The sequence below is a fragment of the Scyliorhinus canicula genome, chromosome 16, assembly GCF_902713615.1.
Source record: "Scyliorhinus canicula chromosome 16, sScyCan1.1, whole genome shotgun sequence".
Taxonomy (NCBI): Eukaryota; Metazoa; Chordata; class Chondrichthyes; order Carcharhiniformes; family Scyliorhinidae; genus Scyliorhinus; species Scyliorhinus canicula.
This window is the reverse complement of record NC_052161.1, coordinates 69,077,817-69,093,885: the sequence shown is the minus strand read 5'-3', so window position 1 is coordinate 69,093,885 and position 16,069 is coordinate 69,077,817. Positions and strand designations below refer to the sequence as shown.

The 16,069-nt window shown below is 43.8% G+C and overlaps 1 protein-coding gene across 4 annotated transcripts in view; it reads right to left on the bottom strand.

Moving 5' to 3' along the window:
* The window catches only part of bicc1b (BicC family RNA binding protein 1b), a 331,511-nt gene that overhangs the window by 60,817 nt on the left and 254,625 nt on the right, over nt 1-16,069 (bottom strand). For 2 of the 4 annotated variants that reach the window (XM_038822312.1, XM_038822314.1), the window contains exons 4-7: nt 8,225-8,304; nt 7,491-7,649; nt 4,832-4,885; nt 888-1,082 (exon numbers count right to left, since the gene is read on the bottom strand). In XM_038822312.1, the coding sequence (XP_038678240.1) occupies nt 888-1,082; nt 4,832-4,885; nt 7,491-7,649; nt 8,225-8,304 (488 nt within the window). Of the gene's footprint in view, nt 1-887; nt 1,083-4,831; nt 4,886-7,490; nt 7,675-8,224; nt 8,305-16,069 lie in introns of those variants that run through there. The other 2 variants (XM_038822315.1, XM_038822313.1) reach the window with 2 other exon arrangements.

Sequence of the window (16,069 nt, the reverse complement as noted above, 5' to 3'; positions counted from 1 at the left end):
GAGGAGACGGTGCTTCAGAGCAGTGGGAGTCTGAGACCAGAATTACAGTGAATATAGAATTCTAGTTGGCAAAGGGCTGGATAATGAAACGTTATGGTCTATGGAAACCAGAATATGTGGACAATACTCTATTTATTAGTGGCATGTTCAGTGTCAATTTTACTCTGCTGTGGATTTTGTGCAGTACACAAAAGGCCAGAGCACATGCTGGCTGTCAAGGGACTTACTGAGGCCTTTCGCAAATCACTGGTTAGGCCTCAGCTGCAGTATTTTGTCCAATTCTGGACACTGTACTTTAGGGAGGCCTTTGGACCAGGTGCAGAGGAGATATTATTAGAGAGGGACTACAGCTAAGTGATAAGAGTAAAGAAGCTGGGTTAGTTCTCCTCAGAACAAACCAAGTTACAGGGAAATTAGAACTAAATATGGAGAAACCATTTCTTGTGGCAAGAAATAGCAATCAGCGGACGCTGATTTAAGATAATCAGCAAAAGGATTGGAAGGGTTAGGGTGACAGTCAGGAAGAGATGAGAGAATTTTTTTCAAATATGCTAAAGTTGTCATGATTGGAAATGGATTGCCTGAGAAGAAAGAATATTCAATAATAACTTCCAAACTGGAATTTAATAAATATTGCAGGAAGAAACATCTGCGGAGCTACAGGGAGAAATGTAGGGAGAGGGAGAATAACTGGATAGCGCCTTCAAAGTGTCTGTACAGGCACATAATGGACCGAATGGCCTCCTTCTGCACTGTAGGGTTGTATTATTCAGTCGCTGTTTTGGCCTGGTCCATAAAGGAATCGGTTTTGTAATTCTCAACTGTTCTTACAATCTACTGAATTGAAGGTAAAATCAGTATCTTTACAACACTGGGACAGCCCTCACCTTGACTGCTGCAGCATTGTTCTGAGATCCTCGGATAATGACTGTGGCGCCATACATCCGTGAGCGCTGTTTGAATGAAATGGAGATGTTATAGGTTTGGGATAGGTGCTGGATCGTGGGCGAGTTGGGATCTGGAATTGGCTGTAAAATGCCAGCGATGGGCAAATCGAACATCATCACCAGAGGAAGCAGCTCCTAGATGGCAGAACATTGAAGGAAGAGTTACTAAACAAAAACTGTCCAATAATAAAACACCGCAGGCTGTAGATTCAGGACTGTTGCTCGCTACTTCTCAATACGTAACCAAACGGCTGTTAAGGGTCAACCACTTAGTCAAGTAGGGCTGCACAATGGCTTAGTGGTTAGCATTTCTGCCTCACAGTGCCAGGGACCCAGGTTCAATTCCGGCCTTGGGTGATTGTTTGCACATTCTTCCAGTGTCTGCGTGGATTTCCTCCGGGTGCTTCGGTTTCCTCCCACAGTCCAAAGATGTACAGGTTAGGCAGTTTGGCCATGCTAAATTGCCTCTAAGTGTCCAAAGATTAGGTGGTGTTAGTGGTGGTTCCAGGGATGGGGGAGGGGGCGCCAAGTAGGGTGCTCTTTTGGAGGGTCGGTGCAGACTTGATAGGCCCAATGGCCTCCTTCCGCACTGCAGGGAGTCTGCGGATTACTTGTTTACAAGCAAAAAGGGGATAGTTACATCAAGTAAAAATAAAGCTTTATTCATTGTACAATCTCTATTCATGCATAAAGGGTGCAACTTGCTTTGAAAAATTAAGAATTAAATGATAACTTCCAAGCTTCCAGATTTATTTTATTTGAATGTAATTACAGGATCACAGAATTATTACAGACCATTTGGTCCTTTATATTTATGCTGACTCTCTGAAGGCGAATTTACATAGTGCCACTCACCAAGCCTTCTCCTGATAGACCTGTACATTCTTCCTTTACCAGATAATAGCCCTCTTCCTTCTTAAACACCTTGAGTGAACCTGACCCCGCCACAACCTTCTGTGAATTTTATTTGATTAAAATAAATTATTTCATGTAATTTCTATACTGCACGACACTGCAGGAAGTCTCAGTTTCTATAATACGCCTCCCACAGTGAGAGTGTGGGAGATTTTACCTTGCTTCCTGCACAGCACAGAAAACAGCCATTTAGCCCATCAATCCTGTGCTGGCCTTAACGTCGGTAGGGAAGGGAAGTTGCTCGAGTCCATTCTCAAGGATTTCATAGCACAGCATTTGGGAACAGTGGTATAATCAGACAAAGTCAGCATGGATTTACAAAATGTAAATCATGCCTGACAAATCTACTACAATTCTTTGAAGATGTAACTAATAGAGTTGACCAGGGAGAACCGGTGGATGTAATTTATTGAGACTTCCAGAAGGCTTCTGACAAGATCTCACATAGCAGATAACTAAGTAAAGTTAAGGCACATGGGATTGTGGGTAGTGTCTTGAGCTGGATAGAAAGCTGGTTAGCAGACAAGAAGCAAAGAGTTGGAATAAATGGATCTTTTTTCCAATTGGCAGGCAGTGACTAGTGGGGTACTGCAGGAATCAGTGCTAGGACCACAACTGTTCACATTATAAATTAATGATTTGGAAAGGGAACTAAATGTATTATCTCCAAATTTGCAGGTGGTATAAAGTTATGTGGAAGGGTGAGAGGTGAGGAGGATGCAGAGATGCTTCAGCGGGATTTGGACAGACTGAGTGAGTGAGCATATGCATAGCAGATGCAATATAATGTGGATCAATGTGAGTTTATCCACTTTGGTGGCAAAGATAGGAAGACAGATAATTATGTGAATGGGTGTAAATTGAGAGAGGTGGATACTCAGCGAGACCTTGGGTGTCCTCATGCATCAGTCACTGAAAGTAAGCGTGCAGGTAGAGCAGGCAGTAAAGAAGGCAAATGGTATGTTGGCCTTCATAGCGACATTATTTGAGCATAGGAATAGGGATGCTTTACCGCAATTGTATAGGTATTGGTGAGGCCACACCTGGAATATTGCGTGCAGTTTAGTTGTCTTTATCTGAGGAAGGATGTTGTTGCGATGGAGGGAGTGCAGCAAAGGTTCACCAGGCTGATTCCTGGGATGGTGGGACTGTCATATAAGGAAAGATTAGGATTATATCATTGCAGTTTAGTAGAGTGAGAGGGATCTCATAGAAACTTACAAAATTCCAGCAGGGTAGATTCCAAAATAATGTTCCCGATGGTGGGGGAGTGCAGAATTAGGGGTCATAGTTTGAGGATAAGGGATAAACCTTTCAGGACTGAGGCGAGGAGAAATTTCTTCACCCAGAGAGTGGTGAATTTCTGGAAGGTAGTCGAGGCCAAAATATTGTACGATTTCAAGAAGGATTGAGATATAGCTCTTGGGGTTAAAGGGATCAAGCGATGTGTGGGGAAGGCGGGATCAGGGAACTGAATTTCCGTACCAACCTCCCCGAACAGGCGCCGGAATGTTGCGACTAGGGCTTTTCACAGTAACTTCATTTGAAGCCTACTTGTGACAATAAGCGATTTTCATTTTCAATTTGCTGATTATTCATGATCATAATGAATGGCAGAGCAAGCTCGAAGAGCCGAATGGCCTACTCCTGCTTCTATTTTCTATGCATGTTTCTATGAGAGTGTAATCCAATTATTCCCATTAACGTTGCTCTTTCCCCATAGTCCAATAAATGTTTCCTTTTCAAGGAACTTTAATTCCATCCAGTGTCTAGGGCACAGTGCCCATCTCTTCTGTATTGTTGAATGCCAAAAGTGGTGCGAGTACTGTGTATGTTACTGATGTGACAATACTCATGCGCCGGTTTAGCTCAGTTGGCTAGACAGCTGATTTGTGAAGCAGAGCAAGGCCAGCAGCATGGATTCAATTCTCAAACCGGCTGAGTTTATTCATGAAGGCCTTGCCTTGTCAACCTTGGCCATCGCCTGAGGTTAAATCACCACCGGTCAGCTTTCCTCCGCAAAAGGGGAAAGCAGCCAATGGTCATCTGGGACTATGGCGACGTTATTTTACCAATCATGTGTTCCCAAGCATCTAAAAGATGGCAAGCAGCTTATTTTTCTTTTTAAACCTAATTTGAAACCCTGGCTTGCATTGTAAACTTCCCGAATATTGGGTAGGTGGAGTGTCCCTGTCAGCAAATCCAGCTGCCAGTTCTCCATTTCCACACACACCAGTGTACGGGATGCCTACACCTTGTGCAAATGGCTAGTTCATCACTGAAAACTGTTCAAGCTTCTTTCGCAATGGTTTTCACATAACAGTTAACTCTGGTCCCAAATACTGTGGAGCTATCCCCGTTTAGAAATATCATTTTTTTATAAATTTAGAGTACCCAATTCATTTTTTACAATTAAGTGGCAATTTAGCATGGCCAATCCACCTAGCCTGCACATCTTTGGGTTATGGGGGCAAAACCCACGCAAACACGGGGAGAATGTGCAAACTCCACACGAACAGTGACCCAGGGACGGGATCGAACCTGGGACCTCGGCGCCGTGAGACAGCAGTGCTACGCACTACCGCAACCGTGCTGCCAGAAGTATCTTTTTTTAAGTTATGTTGAAGATAGCTCTAAGACACCCCCATGAACAAAACTGTTGACATGTTAGTATACAACAGATTGACCTTCTCTGCAAACTGAAGCATGAATGTGCGTTTTATGTTCTCTGCACTCCATTCAAATTTAACAAGAAAAAACATGCAGTTTGTTTAAAATTCATCTGTTAAACTCGACTTATGAAGCACTTCTGTTCCAAGTGCAACCATCAAACCCTCCTGTTGCTTGAAAGATCGGAGAGTCTATAAGCAACAAAATCACAGAATCTGGCTCTATGAGAGTCCAAGTGATCTTCTCTCCGTAACTGTTGAGGATCCTGTCAATGGCACCAACTGTCAAATCAAACTTACCCTAATACGGCCTCGAGCTGCTTCTACACCATATGGCTGTCCTGCTATGGAGACCTATTAATCAAAGCAGATCAATTAGAAGTGTGATTTTCAAACATGTCTGTCATGGGGGCTCCCTTCAAGCAATGGTATATGCCTGGGGACTCCATTAATGACATATCCTTGTGAACGTCTGACAAATATTGAGACTTGCTGTGGATCCTCCCCACCCTCATTTGGTCCCATCTCCGAGGGAGATGCTTTCTCAACATTTCCAAAGCTACCACCGTAAATCAATGATAACATTGTGAAACCATTTTTCTTTTCAATAAATGACTGAAGCCAAAGGAGGAATATGCTCAAAAGTGCACTGATACAAAAAAAAATACGAAAAATCTGATGAACACACAGAACCTGTGGGACTCCCTCAAAGACCCCAAGAATAGAGGGGACCTTGTTTGACAACATATTAGAGGCTCCATCTCTATGCCACCCATAAAGTACACCTGTCCACCTCACGCCAATTCCATCCATCTGTGGACAAATCATTGGTTTTTTTTTTTTACAGACCTATGAAGAAGTTCTGATGAAGAGTTATGGATCTGAATATACAAAGGGTCTGAGGAAGGAACATGGACCTGTAACATTAACCCTACCATTCTGCTTTCACAGATATTCTCTGAATTCCTGAGTGCTTCCAGCATTTTTAAAAAAGACTTCCAGCCTAGGCAGCATGTTGGAGTTAGGTTTTGAAGGTTGACCTGAGCTTGTAATCCTCCCTCTTGTTTCAAAAGATTAGGTCATCAAATTATTGGCTCAAGGGATTGACCAGTCACCCATAACTCCAGATGAGTTGCCCGTACCAAGCCCAATCTTTATCAATGTAATCTCCAAATATCAAGTCAGTGTTTAGTTACAGTGTCAATAAAGGTTTTTCTAAACCCGTTTAATAAACTCTGCCAAATGCCATTATTTAATCAGGCTTTTCAACAGTAGTTACTGTGCTTAGGGTGACACAATGGGCGGGACTCTGGCCACGTCCACCCGGCGACCAGAGAATCCCGCCCGAGATCAATGGATTTCTCCATTGTCTGCCTCTTGCCCGTGGCAGTCTTGAGGCGGGCAGGGCAAAATAATCCAGCCCAATGCCACAGTCAGTGTGTGCATAGCAAGATCCCACAAACATAAAAATAAATGCTATTCAGTGTAATCTGTTTATCTTGTGTGCGAGGGCAAACAATACTCTGGGAGAGCACCCATGTGCTATACGATCTTTAATGTTCGCTTGAGCTGGACAATGAGATCTTGGCTCATCAGTCCATCTGAAAGATGGCACCTCCAACACTGGAGCTCTCCTTCAGGGTGGGAATTTGTGGCAAGTTGAGATTTTAATGCTCAAGTCTCCGGAGTGGGACTTGAACCCATGACCCTTGGCTGCAGAATAGTGCACATTCTCCCACTTCCTACAATAATTGTAAAGAATATACAATCCCAGTTGATGATATGGAACCGTGGCTCAAAAGATTGTAACTTTTACAGGACCATGTATTAGTTTCAACAACAAGAAAAAAAACTATTAAATATGAAAAAATAGATTATAATAGCGTACTCCTTTACTCCCTCTTTAGCTTAACAATTACACAAATTAAGGTTAACACGGATGACACAGCACATTTGAAGCTACAATGGTCTAATTGACAGGCAAAGTGTATTTTTTAAAGTGCACCAATTGGCTGTAGTCAAACACACACCCCAAGTTAGTGTCTGTGCATTTCTTCCTCAGAATCCCCCCAGATTGCCATATGAGAGTTTCCAAATTCCACTCCCAAAAACATGTTTTGAAACCATTTCTCATAATAGTTTTCCATTAGCACGTTGCATTCCGAAATCCACTTCACGTTTTCCGAAGAGCTCTTTTGAACAGAGCTTCTACTCCACTTTTATCAGCGAATCTACTGCAGGTTTTACACAAAACCCTTTTAGGATTTCTTTGTCTTGATTATAGGCAGCCAGGGAATATTCGTGCAGGGGTTGAGGGTCGGGTGCGCGGACGATCGGGGGTCTCTTTCTTGGGTCTGGATCCGCGGTCCGAGTCCACCATGAAGCATGGCACGGGCACTGGAGGCCGTCGCCATGCGCGGTCTCTGACCCGAAGTGCGGGGGCCCGTATCGGCAGCAAAAGCTGCGAGATTTACTCCGCGTCCCTGCTGGCCCCCTGCAGGGCTGGGAATTCGTGTCCTTTTAATCCAGGATTTTCAGGAGTAAAATTATACCATTTTGATGCTGGCGTGGGGACATAGTCCCAATAATGGAGAATCCAGCCTGTTTTTCTAATGTTTACCAACACTAATGTAAATCTCTTAAAACTATCTTTGGTTCCTAACACAAGTTACTTATGACAAACACATTGCTAAAACACTGTGCTTTATTTTTTAAGAAGTTAAAAACAGAAAGCGAAAAACCAACATCAACAAACCAATTTGGGCTGTGCAAATGATCCAGAGAAGGTGAAGACAGCAACTGTGGTTTTATTTATTGGCTTCAATGGAAGCTAGGCGAACTGATGATGGCTGAGCTGTGGGAGAAACCTGGCATTGCGGTGAATGCAGGAGAGGTCAACAAATGGACAACTGACCCAACATAGTGTCAACAGCCATGAGGTGTGAAGTTTGGAGATTACCTGATTGCTCTTCTCTGTCTGGTTGTTCCTGTTGGAGTCGGGGAAGTGAATATGACAGCCCGTCTCCTCCATTACTTTTTTGATGTTGTTTCCTCCTTTGCCAATGACGTGGGAGTGTTCAGTGTGTGACACGTCCATCTTCAGCGTCACCCGGTTACTCTAATTCAAAGTGCAAGAGGAAACACTACTGTCATAAGTTGATCCTTTCCATCTACCCTGGTCACGTCACCAAATTTCTTTATTCCTTTCATTAAAGAATGCAGTAGAATTGTGAGAATCTTTTTGATTCAACAGTGCTTTATTGTTCAAAAGGGAAAATGGGGTATCGGATTGCACAGCCCTGGAATGGAATTACTGGCTATTAAGGCAGTGCTTTCTAGAATTAGTTTGACAGGACACTGACCCCATGATATGCTCCCAGGCTGGATTAAGGTCCATGGGGACTGAGTGCCCTCAGAGAGGTGCTGGACAAACAGGCATAACCAGGGATGGACATAGGCAGAGAATCATGTGCAGCAATCAGAAAAGCTGATGGGGGAGAGAGAGAGAGAGAGATAAAATGAGAGACAGCATGGGGCAAGGTTTATAATTGACGCCCTAATGGCAGCAATTGCATGACAATGTATTTATGAAGTGTATCTTATTGATCTCACTACACTGATCTATCGAATGATTATGCAGACGAAAAGATCACTAGTGGGTGACACACATGAATTGTGGCATTGCGTGCTTACTTTCGTGTCGAGAACAGCCATGATCTTTTCTTTCGCTTCCTTCACGTTTTCTTTTTTTCCGCCAACTTTAATGTGGGGATCTGTACAAACCACAAAGGGAAAAAACAAACATGAGAAACATACCACCAATGTCTTAACTGAAGTGTTGGAAGCCAACAAAACCAAGAAAGCCTCTAACCTAGGGCCCATGAGGGAAGCGAGACTGGGAGTGGAGTAGCCAATAGCCACAAGTACAACAGTGGGTGTGGGGATGCTGCTTTGGTTGCGTTTAGAGTAGTTGGGTACGCAACGTAGATTTGGTAACATAGGCAAGGCGAGGAAAGAGGACCTGTTGGGGGATTATCAGGCACTAGGAACTAAATTAAAAAACAGGTCCTCAAGGGTTATAATTTCTGGATTACTACAAAGCCACATACAAATTAGGATGAGAAAATTAGGGAAGTAAACACATGGCTAAAGGAGTGGTTCGGGAAAGAGGGGTTCCTTTTCGCGGGGCATGCTTTCAATATTGGAACAGGAAGAATCTGCACCGTTTGAACGGTCTTCACCGGAGCGGATCTGGGTCTAGCTGAAAGGATAAGTAGGGTGGTCAAAAGGACTTTAAACTAACAAGTGGGGGGAAGGGATGGGTAAAACTACGGGAAGATTAATGGTAAAAGAGAAGCCAATCAGCAGGTTAGCATGTGGGGTTCAACTACAGGGAAAATTATGAAAAAATTTAAAGTGAAGTAGAATTTAGGAGATGATTTAATGGAGGGGTTTAGGATTTAGAATGGTAAAAAAAACTAGCATAAGGGCACTTTACTTGAATACCTGTGGCATTCAAAACAAGGAAAATGAGTTGACGGCACAAATCATTGTGAAGGAGTATGATTTAGAGGTCATTACAGAGACATGGTTGCAGGATGGTCACGACTGGGAGTTAAATATCCACTGGTATCAGACTATTCGAAGGACAGGCAGGAAGGTAAGGGAGGTGGTGTAGCTCTGATATTTAAGGATGACGTCAGGGCAATAGTGAGAAAGGATATAGGTTTAATGGAGAAAAAGGTTGACTCCATTTACAAATAGTAAGGAGAAAAGGTCACTGATCATAGAGTATCATAGTATCATTGAATTTACAATGTAGAAGGATGCCATTCGGCCCATCGAGTGTGGAAAGAGCACCCCACTTAAGCCCCACACCTACACCCTATACCCTTTCTCACCATAAACCAGTAGCCCCATTTACCCTTTTTGAACACTATGGGCAATTTAGAACCTTGGACGCTGGAGCTGTGAAGCAACTGTGCTAATTACTGTGCTGCCCCCACTGTGCTACTGTAGTCTATAGGCCACCAAAGAATAACAACCCAGACGGGCGGGCAATAAGCAAAGAAATAACTCTTGCACAAAATGGTACGGCAATCTTGATTGGTCGATTGGTCAAACCAGGTCGGTCAAGGCAGCCTTGAGGAGGAGTTCATAGAATGCATCCGCAATAGTTTCCTCGAATAGTATGTAATGGTGATGTGGAGATGCTGGCGTTGGACTGGGGTGGGCACAGTAAGAAGTCTTACAACACCAGGTTAACGTCCTACAGGATTCCTGGCTGGGTCACTGTCCTTCCTGGCTGGGTCACGGTCTTTCCCAGCTGGGTCAGTCTGTGCGGAGTCTGCATGTTCTCCCTGTGTCTGCGTGGGTTTCCTCCGGGTGCTCCGGTTTCCTCCCACAGTCCAAAGATGTGCGGGTTAGGTGGGTTGGCCATGCTAAATTGCCCTTAGTGTCCAAAAAAATGTTCAGTGGGCTTCATTAGGGTGCTCTTTGTAAGGGCTGGTGCAGACTCGATGGGCCTAATGGCCTCCTTCTGCACTGTAAATTCAATGATTTGGAATCACTAGTTTTCAGAGCATAGTTTCTTCATCAGGTGAGTGCATGTAATAGAACCTACGAGGAAGCAAGCTATCCTAGGTCTGGTCCTGTGTAATGAGATAGGAATAATTAATGATCTCATAGTTAGGGATTCTCTCAGTATTGTTGATCACAGTATTGTTGATCACAGTATTGTTGAATTTAAAATACAGATGGAGGGTGAGAAGGTAAAATCCAGCACCAATGCCTTGTGCTTAAACAAAGGAGACGACAATGGAATGAGGGAGAAGTTGGCTAAGGTAGACTGGGAGCAAAGACTTTATGGTGGGGCAATTGAGGAACACTGGAGAACTTTTAAAGTGATTTTTCAGTGCTCAACAAAAATATGTACTGGGAGGAAGGACTGTAGGAAAAGTGATGATCAGCCATGGATATCCAAGGAAATAGAGGGTATCAAATTGAAAGAAAATGCATACAAAGTGGCAAAGATTAGTGGGAAACTAGAGGATTGGGAAATCGTTAAAGGTCAACCGAAAGTCACGATAAAAGCTATAAAAAGCAAAGCAAATTATGAGAGTAAACTAGCTCAGAAATAAACAGATCGCAAAATCTTCTACAAATATATAGAGCGAAAAAGAGTAGCTAAGGTAAACATTGGTCCTTTAGAGGATGAGAAGGGGGATTTAATAATGGGAAATGAGGAAATGGCCGAGGCATTGAACAGGTCTTTTGTGTCGGTCTTCGTGGTGGAAGACACAAATAACATGCCAATAATTGAAGGCAAGGAGGCTATGGCAGGTGAGGGCCTAGAAACGATCATTATCGCAAAGGAGGCAGTGTTGGGCAAGCTAATGTGGCTAAAGGTAGACAAGTCTCCTGGCCCTGATGGAATGCATCCCAGGGTACTAAAAGAGGTTGTGGGGGAAATAGCAAATGCGCTCGGGGTAATTTAACAAAATTCGCTGGACTCCGGGGTGGTTCCGGCAGATTGGAAATCAGCAAATGTGACACCACTATTCAATAAAGGAGCTAGACAAAATGCAGGTAACTATAGGCTGGTTAGAAAATGCTTGAATCTATTGTTAAGAAAGAAATAGCGAGACATCTGGATAGATATTGTTCCATTGGGCAGACGCAGCATGGGTTCATGAAAGGCAGGTCATGTTTAAGTAATTTATTGGATATCTTTGAGAACATTATGAGCGAGGTCAACAATGCGGAACTGGTGGATGTGGTGTATCTGGATTTCCAGAAGGCATTTGACAAGGTGCCGCATAAAAGGCTGTTGCATAAGATAAGGGTTCACGGTGTTACGGTAATGTATTAGCATGGATGAAGGATTGGTTAACTAACAGAAAGCAAAGAGTGGGGATAAATGAGTGTTTTGCTGGTTGGCGATCAGTGGCTGGTGGTGTGCCTGAGGGATCAATTTTAGGACCACAATTATTTACAATTTACATAGACGATTTGGAGTTGAGGACTAGGTGTAATATGTCAAAGTTCGCGGATGACACTAAAATAAGTGGTAAAGTGTGAAGAGGACACTGAAAGCCTGCCGAGGGATAGCCTGCACAGGGGCTGGTTTAGCTCACAAGGCTAAATCGCTGGCTTTTAAAGCAGACCAAGGCAGGCCAGCAGCACGGTTCAATTCCCGTACCAGCCTCCCCGGACAGGCGCCGGAATGTGGCGACTAGGGGCTTTTCACAGTAACTTCATTGAAGCCTACTCGTGACAATAAGCGATTTTCATTTCATTTCATATAGATAGTTTAAGTGAGTGGGCCTGGCAGATGGAGTACAATGTTGGTAAATGTGAGGTCATCCATTTTGGTTGGAATAAAAAATAAATGGATTATTATTTAAATGGTAAAGATTTGCAGCATGCCGCTGTGCAGAGGGACCTGGGTGTCCTTGTGCATGAATCGCAAAAAGTTGGTTTGCGGGTGCAGCGGGTAATTAAGGCGGCAAATGGAATTTTGTCCTTCATTACGAGAGGGATGGAGTTTAAAAACAGGGAGGTTATTTTGAAGCTGTAAGGGGGAGGGGGTGGGGTGGATTTAGGACTGAGTTGATGAGGAATTTCTTCACCCAAAGGGTTGTAAATCTGTGCAATTCCCTGCCCAGTGAAGCAGTTGAGGCTACCTTGTTAAATGTTTTTAAGGCAAAGATAGATAGATTTTTGAACAGTAAAGGAATTAAGGGTTATGGCGAGTTAGTGGGTAAGTGGAGCTGAGTCCACAAAACAATCAGCCATGATCTTATTGAATGGTGGGACAGGCTTGTGGGGCCAGATTGCCGACTCCTGCTCCTAGTTCTTATGGTAAGTAAAAAAGAAAAACTGCTGAAAAACTCAGTGGTTTGGGCAGCATCAGTGAAGTGAGGAACAGGTTTCAGGTCGAAAACCTGCTGACAAAATTAAGGTTAGAGAGGTGCCAGTTTTTGAGGAGGTTCATAGATAAGGCAATTGAAGGCAGCAAGTGTTTGGGGATTGAACCTCCGAGACACAAATCATATGCCTGAAAGCCTGGTAGTAACGGTGGAAAAGGGTAGAATACACCAGTGGCTGTATCCCAGGTGGCTGGGATTTCAGCCAGAAATCTTGTGGAGAGGAGGGAAAGCAGTGCGCACATCTTTGGAGCAATTTGGAAATCAAAACTGAAGAGGCCAAATTCAGTTTGAGGGTAAGTTCTGTGCAGACAGGTAACAGATGAATGGGATTTGGTGCAGGATCTTGGGCGTCAAATAAACAGAACTATCATCTTGGGTTTGTGACTTTCCATCAGGTCAACGACCTGGGATGTTAACTTTGGTCCTCTCTCAGCAAATGCTGCCTGGCCTGTTGAGTATTTTGAGCGCGTTCTGCTTTCCTGTCACTTTTACAGCTTCCAGAGGATTTTGATTTTGTACCTTGGTGTTGGGAGTTGTGAACTGGCTGGAGTTAGTGCCAAGAGCTTACAACCTCCCTTGCCACCCACCTCCCTTTCCAAGGGTTATGGAATGGTGGAGGGCAGGCAGGAAAGCGGAGTTGAGGCCACAATCAGATCAGCCCATATAAACTTGTCAAATGGCCGAGCAGGGTTGAAGTTCTGTGGTTGGATGGGGAAGGGAGATGATGCTGCAAGATGCTGTTGAAATTAAAGTCTTGGGCTGTGCGGCTAAGGGAGTCGCAATAAAAGTATGGGAGGATCAGAGGCAGGTGCTGCTGTCGAGATGGTCTTGGTGATGGGTGGGATATGATGTGAATTTAGGGGCTTACCTGGGTTTATGGATCATCTGGCACAGACTGAGGGAAAACCTGGAAATTACAGTCAACCGTGCGGAGGCTAGAAACAACGGTTTCAGCCTCTCCAATCTTCAGCTGGAGCAAGTTTTGTCTTATCGATGAGGTACAGCCTAACTGAACAGAGTTTTAAAAAATAGATTTTGAGTACCGAATTATTTTTTTCCATTTAAGGGGCAATTCAGCATGGCCAATTCGCCTACCCTGCACATCTTTGGGTTGAGGGGAGTAAGGGGAGGAAGGGATTCTGTGAATAGTGCCAAGATCCACACCAGAAAATCACAGTGCTCATGAGAAGCAAGCGGTAATATAGTTTGGTGCTGGGGAAGAGTCACGGAATAGTGTAAATTTTCGCTGGCAATATTGACACTCAAGCTAGGAAAATACTTGTCAAAGTTCCAAACTCCAAGACACAGAAGTGTGCCATAATTCCCAAAAGACTTCCCAACAACAGACCTTGACAAACTGCACAGATGAGCATCTTTGAGCCAGAAAATCAGGTCTTATGTTATATAATACCAAGAGTGTTCTCAAATGTACACAGTTAAATCACATGGTTTATGGCCCTATTGCCTGCTCATTATTTGAAAGTGGGATGACAATAAGTTTCAGACAATAGGAAGTATAAATGAAAGACTGCAGTCAAAATATACCAAAGCAATTTTCAAATTTATTTTACAAATGCGGGAAAAGAATAGCTCATCAAATCTAAATGTCTTTGGCAGATAAACCTTCCAACTGCCAATTTCCAACCCGTCCCTGTTTTGGGGCCATCTTGGTGCCGAGGTCAAACCAATTCAATTGAATAAAGCTCGCCAAGCCACGTTGCATTGAAGCGCTCTCTTATCCACATAGCAATGGTGCGCACGGGGAAGACACAGATGTTCCGAGCATCTTGTGCATCCTCGTCCATTACAAATCGCTGAATAGGAACTGCAAATCCAATTTTTCCATGGACCCCAGGAGACCGGCATATCGCCAAGGTAACATCTTGCTGCTACGGCAACACTGTTTTGTCCACATGCAGTAATTTTAATAGAAAATACCTTGCACTCAATGGAGTTAAATATGTGTCATGTATATAGTCACTGTCACTGAACAGGCATCTGGTAAAGTACTAGCAACAAAAAAAAAATTGTTATCGGACTACATTTGCAACAATCACAAACACTACAATTACATAAGCTGCACGAATGAGGATTGTGATTACAGGCTCATTTGGTTTCTTGGTTTTTATTTACCAATCCGTAACGTAAATCGCCACATCTGGATTCCCAATTGCCCACAGGTGACCTGATGCCAATGCACTGGAAAACACTGGTCTACTGTGGCTATAGCATTTATGACAGGGACCATGTATCCACCATCCATGCCTTATTTAAACTCTGCTGCCTATATTCAATATCTGCTGTCATTTCAAGCAGAATGTTCTGGAGGTGGTAGCTAGGAATTTTCCCAGGCACTTCCCAGGAGATCAGCACATCACCATAGTAACATCTTGCACAGATGCTTCTGTTGCTGGAGAATGGGCTGATTTAATGAAACTATTGCTCATCTGCACAAGGCATTTTAACAGTGAAAATGCCTCGTCAATCTCTCTGGGTTGGGGCAATGTTCTCTGCTGCGAGCGCTTCCTGTGGTAAAGGTTGCAGTTAATGAAATATTCCTCAAACAATCTTTAGTCAGGAAATTGCCATAAATCATAGGCCTCCACGTCCATACACGCCACATTCTGGAGAAGAGTTACAGAAAACAAATCACTCCACATGAACCCAGACACGCAGGGGCCCCTTAATATGCTGACACATCCAGTAATGATGTGTATGTGTGTATGTGTGTGCGTGCAGTTAAACACACATGAGCATTTCCATACATTAAATCCCCGCTTACCGTGGTTTTAATTTAAAGTTGTTTTTTTTGTACAGTCTGGTTTTCTGATTTGGGTCACCAGTTCCATTTTTATGCTGTAGGCGCAGAGTAGTGTGGCGTCATGGCCATCGGCAGAGCGATGGAACACTGCTGTAGGGAGGTTTGTCTGTAACCTCAGGAACTGGCTTGGGAGACTCTCAGTTCAGCATACGAATCATGAATAGAAGTCCTACTGACATGAATCGGTGGTATTTGGACAAAGAATACTGGTAACCCACCAGAAGGTGACGTTTTTATTCCTTCCTGGGAAGCAGGCATCACTGGCTGGGCTAGCATTTATTGTCCATACCTAATTGCCCTGGTTGGGGGAGGGGGACTTTTAAGAATCAAGCACATTGCTGTGGATCTGGAGTCTCATGTAGGCCAGACCTGGTCGGCAATTGTGCCACAGGATTAAGTGTATTTTCTCCAGAGGGTGAAGAATCCTTGGAGGAAAATCATTGAGGCAACTAAACAGAGATAAAAGATGTGACAGCAGCATTTCATGACTGAAAGGATGCCAAATGAAGTTTTTAAAAATGCATTTAGTTCTCAGAATTGCAGGAGAATCCATAGAATCCCTACAGTGCATGAAGGAGGCCATTCACCCATTGGGTCTGCTCAGACCCTCCGATAGAGCACCCTACCAGGCACACTCTCCCTGCCCTACATCCCCCCACGCAACCCTGCGCATTGATCATGGCTAATACATCTAACCTGCACATCTTTGGACTGTGGAGGAAACCGGAGCACCCGGAAGAAACCCATGCAGACATGGGGAGAACTTGAAAACTCAACACAGTCACC